The sequence below is a fragment of the Propithecus coquereli genome, unplaced genomic scaffold (assembly GCF_000956105.1).
Source record: "Propithecus coquereli isolate 6110/MARCELLA unplaced genomic scaffold, Pcoq_1.0 Scaffold217, whole genome shotgun sequence".
NCBI classification, from domain to species: domain Eukaryota; kingdom Metazoa; phylum Chordata; class Mammalia; order Primates; family Indriidae; genus Propithecus; species Propithecus coquereli.
Window position 1 is genome coordinate 4,463,797 of NW_012146856.1, and position 5,063 is coordinate 4,468,859.

At 54.4% G+C, this 5,063-nt stretch overlaps 1 protein-coding gene across 1 annotated transcript in view; it reads right to left on the reverse strand.

Annotated features, from left to right (window-relative positions):
- Positions 1 to 4,733, reverse strand: part of TFCP2L1 (transcription factor CP2-like 1) — a 49,447-nt gene extending 44,714 nt beyond the window's left edge. The window contains exons 1-2 of the mRNA XM_012644668.1: positions 4,644 to 4,733; positions 1,243 to 1,394 (exon numbers count right to left, since the gene is read on the reverse strand). Of these exons, the coding sequence (XP_012500122.1) occupies positions 1,243 to 1,394; positions 4,644 to 4,705 (214 nt within the window). The 5' untranslated portion in view covers positions 4,706 to 4,733. The remainder of the gene's footprint in view (positions 1 to 1,242; positions 1,395 to 4,643) is intronic.
- Between the last annotated feature and the right edge of the window lie 330 nt (positions 4,734 to 5,063).

Consider the following 5,063-nt stretch of genomic DNA (forward strand, 5'->3'; position numbering starts at 1 on the left):
CCCCCACCCGCCCACCCCCGGCTGGTTCCCCAAACTGAGGAGCCAAAGTTCTATGGAGAGAAGGTAGTACATGCAAGACAAACTGCTAAGACATCACAGCTCCCTCGCAATTTGGTGCGACCCTACAGATACCAGTGTTCCTCTGTCCCCCTGCTCCTCCCACTTAAAGCAGAGGGGTGTTACATCAGTCGGGGGCAGAGCAGACGGACAGTCCTCTGCTCATCCTACCTTGATGCCTGGGTAGTGGCCAGAGCTGTTTCATGCCTGGGGTACATAAAAAATTATTTGTAAATAGAGCCAGATACAGTGGTGTGCACCTGTAGTCCCAGCTACTCAGGAGGCTGAGGCGGGAGGATCACCTGAGCCCAGGAGCCTGGGCAACATAGCTAGACTCCGTCTCAAAAATATTAATTAAAAAAATGTTAAAAGTCGAGGGCCTATGAATCCACTTGATGCCAGGGTGGTTCCGAGGTGACCCAGGAAGAAAGTGCAATAAACACATTCACATGATCATGATAGAAACCATCCGTGAGGTCACTTGCCCATGTGTTCGGATAAAGGGAACCAGCGACTGAACAACCGCAATCATACGCAGGCACTTCACACACCTTCGTTCTTTCCAACTTTGCAAAATTACACTTCTCCTTTCACACGTAAAAACACTGACGCTCAGAAAAAAAAGCAGCTCCAAGTCACAGAGCTGGCAAGTGCTAGCGCTGGAACTCAGGCTGCAAAGCCCGTTTCTCTCAGGACATGGTGAGCGGTCCGGTCCCCACAGCCACAGAGGGCTTTTGTCTAGCGCGATGGAACCCGCTTCCACGCTGCGTCAGGACACGGGCCAGCCTCCCTGCCACTGCCGGGGCAGCTCCAGAAAAGACAGCGAACCCAGTACACCAAGGGCGCTCAATCTATGCCTTCAAAGCACATTAATCCTGGTCACTATGAGTAGTAATAACACTACCAGTCACTGAGCACCTGCTCCACGAAGGTGCTATACACGGAAGTTTATCAGGGGACCCAGGCTGGCCCACGTTGTAACGTGGCCGATGTTTCCATTTTTCAGATGAAAACACTGAGGCTTCCAGACGGTCTCAGCTAGGAAATGGAATCTGAACCTAGTCTGACACCAAAGCCTGTACTCCTTCCAGAGGGTGAGTCCCTCACCATTGTGACACTGTAATGAGGCTTAAATGGGCCTTTCACGCCAAGGGTGCCACCCTGGGCCCGGGCTCCAGCCACTACCTTGGTTGAGGTAGGTCAGAGTCTCTTCGTGCAGCTTCACGGCGGGGGACGTGGCGGCACACAACACGTACTGCAGGGGTGGCAGGCGGGCCTCGTTCTCGGGGGATAGCTGGGGCTCCTCCTGCTTGAAGATGGGCAGAGCGAGCACATCACTGCAACACACAGGAAGGACGCGAGGTCAGAGCAGAGCCTGGGAGCCCCTTCCCAGCCCCAGGGCACAGTGGAGAGAGGGACACAGACTAGGGACCCCACTTCACAGCACACTCCAGACGCTTTACAACAGAGTAAGCCCCTCCTTCATCAGTCTGGTTTCCCCCAACAGCCCCCAAGAGGTTTATTCAGTCAGGTCACAGAGGAGGTAAAAGGCACAGTTACCCACCATCTCCAGAAATCCTCTCTGTGACAGGGAGAGACCAGCAGCAGTGAAGTGGCCTTTAGGAGCCATTTATTTGGTTTCTGTCCATGAGAGACCACGCATCAAGCCTCGCTTTTAGAGTAAGAATCTGAACAAAAATTTTTAGTTTTTAAAAATCAACGATTCTATTTATCGGCCACTTCTCAGATCAATGCAACCCTTTCCTCCAGGCTCTGTAAACGGTGCAAATGAAGAAACTGTTTGCTTTGGTCACCCAGGTTGAGACACTCCTCCATCCCTTCTAAAGAGAGGACAACGGGCTGATAGCTGTTTTCAGGGTCATACTAATCCCTCCGAAAGGCAAAATGAGAAGAAAGGACCTTGGTTTTAAATCTGTTTTTTAATCCAAATGGGAAATCTTGAGATGCTTGCTCGAAGATTCTTTTCCTCCACCTCCAAATAAAACTCCCCACATAAAAAAAAAAAAAAAAAACCAGCCTCATATCAACCTGTGACTGAGCGAGGAAGTTGTTTCTAGATACACTTTTAAAATGACCTCACATGAGACAAAGAAATCCTTGAGAACATGAATAACCTGCCAGCAGGCGATACTCAAGACCTCTAAATTAAGAGCAGCATAGAAACAGGTGCCAAAAAAGTGCCAGTGGCCCTTATCTTGATAACCCTCCTCCCTTTGTGGGTCCCAGGTTAGGAATCCTATTAGCTGACCCCACTTTACTGTATAAACACAGAGTCACTGGTACAATCTGTTCCTTGTACATCATAAACGAATGACTCTACAACACAACCCCAGCACACACCCCAACAATGTCTAACTAACTCTCAGAAGGAAAAGCCTGGCTTTAGGCAAACCTGGGACACCTGCTCCATGTGGGCCTCGCCCGCCACCGTCCACTGCCAAAGACAGGGGTGCAGGACTGTCTTGTCTTGCCCCGCACTGTGCCTTCCTTTTTCCAGAGCAGGGCACACTCCCAGCCCGTGTGGTTCTCTAGGAACACAGGAGAAGTGGGCAGGCCTGCTCACCTGGGGATTGCATAATTTCATGTTTGCCCAGGCCGTGTTAAGTTAATAATCCATGGGCTGCTGCCTTTAAATTTTCAAAAAAGGGTTGGGGGGTGGGGGTTAAGAACCATCACTCAACAGCAACTTGTTTCAAGCCTGGCATCCTTATTTGCCAAGGAATAAAAGTCACAAGAACATCAAACAGAAAGGGGGAAGGGAGTAAAGGCTACTACCCTGATGAGGTCAGACAATCTGTAGGAATTCTGCAAAGTGAGAAGACGACCAAAACTAAAATATAAAAAAATCAAGGAAAAAAACAAGACTCTCACTCTAGAGTCAGGGGACCAGGACCACGATCTTGGCCCTCACTAAGGTCAACCTCTACAAGGGCAAAACCTTTAGCTTCCAAGAAGTGAAGTAAAAAAAGAGTATGAACCTTTTTTATTCATGGTCTGAAAATGACCCCAGGAACCAATACGGCTCTGCAGCATCTTTCACCTCCAACTCCCACCCTTTTCTCTTCATACAACACCAAATCCTAAAACATATCCCAGGTATTCCACAAATTCCCATCTCAGCAGCAAATGTCAAAACTGCACCTCCAACGTGACAGGAAAATTATTCCCTAATGGGATGACACTGTAGGTACTTAGGAAATTTGAAATACACTAACCCTCAACTCAGGGTCACCTTCAAACTCATTTTTAAGATATGGCAACATACTTATGGTCACAAACCAAATTTCAAGCAAAACTACAACTGAAACAGTCCATGGGAAGTACAGTAAAAATATATTCAGTCGTACCATTTTTTGGTAAGCGAATGGACACTGAATCTCCTGGGGGGAGGGGGAGATTGACATCTTCCCAGTGGGCTTTTCCCAAGTGACACCACCGCGGTCCTAGGGCCCTAGACTTTTGCCATCTCCTGCTACTCAGGCCCACGGATTAGAAACAACTGATCCATCAGTTAAGCCCAATGGTGGCCCTGCATTCTGGAACCGGGGATGTTCCGGGAATTACAACTAACTTGTAGTGTTAAAATCTGAGTGGGAACTTCTTGGGGCCAAACGAGCACTAAGGGTAAACTCTGGTTTGGGGACTGTCAATGCCTGTGACTCCTTTGGCCTCGTAATTCACTTTCCTTGAGTCCACATCAAATGCCCTTTGGGTAAAATTAGGCACATTTAATAAACTGTGACTAGGATGGAAATAAAGACAGGCTAAAGCTGGTTCAGGCGAGTTCACAAAGTGAAATGACTGCCCATTAGTAGCCGGCCAGCTGCAGAACAGGGAAAAACAATCCTCTGGGAACTAAAGCAAACGGGGGTCCTCCTTCCTAAAAGGGGGGTGTAGAGAACTCTGTACAACAGGCAGGTCTCACTTTCCCTTTGAAGAGCACTAGCCAAATCCCTGCAGAAGGAAGATTTCCATCAGGGGCAATGACCCCGCGGGCCTCCAGCGAACACACGCAAGACCACCGGGCCCGCCGCCGCCGGCCCGCGAGGCTGAGGTCCGCGCCCGCCACCACCCGCCTCCGGCCCGACGAAGCGCACTGCAGAGGGCGCGAGGCTCGGAGAGGGACCCGGGCAGAGACCGGCAAAGAGCAGGGGACGAAGTTCCCGGCACAGGCACCGGACTGACGGCAGCGAGTTTCCTCTAGTTCCCTGACACGTGCAGGGCGAAGAGAGACGCGGGAGGTGACCGACCTGACGAGGCTGGGGCAGCAGATGCGCGCCCCGCACCGGCCGGGGGTCGTCGGGGACGAGCCCTCGCAGGCATCGCGCTCCGCGCGCCCACCTACCCGCCGGGCCCCCAACTCCGCGCGTCGGGTGTCGCCGGCGTCAGCCCGTCGGTCCCCAGGCGGACTCCGGGCGGGTCTCTCCCTGGTCCGCAGAGGGCGGACGGCCGGGCGCCCAGGGCCCAGCGAGGGTGCGCCCCGCCCCAGCCCCGGGGCGTCCGACGGCGCCCTGCACGCCGAGCCCGGCCCGAGCCCCGGGGCTGCGCCGTGGGCGCGGCCTTACCGCAGGTAGCTGCCCGAGCTGTGCTGGTTGTAGTGCTCGGGCTGCGTGTGCCAGAACAGCATGGCTGGAGCTCCGGGCCGGCTGCGAGCGCACACGGGGCCGCGCCGACCTCCCTCGCTCACCTGAAGCCGCGTTGCGAACCCGCGGTGCCGGCCGGGCCGGCGCATTTATGGGCGGCCGGAGGGTGGGGCCGCGGCCAGGCCCGCCCCCCAGGAAGCGCGGCGGGAGGGCGCCACCCCCGGGCCGCCGCACCTGGCTACCCCGCGGGGGCGGGCCTGCCCCGGGAGCGAGCGGCCTCGGGCGGCGGAACGAGCGCGGGGCCTGGGCCGGGTGCTCTCCTCGGCCCCCGAGAGTGGGGCTCGGGTGACCCTAGCCGCCCGCCACCCGCCTGACGCGCCGCCTCCGCCCTCCGCTCCCCAT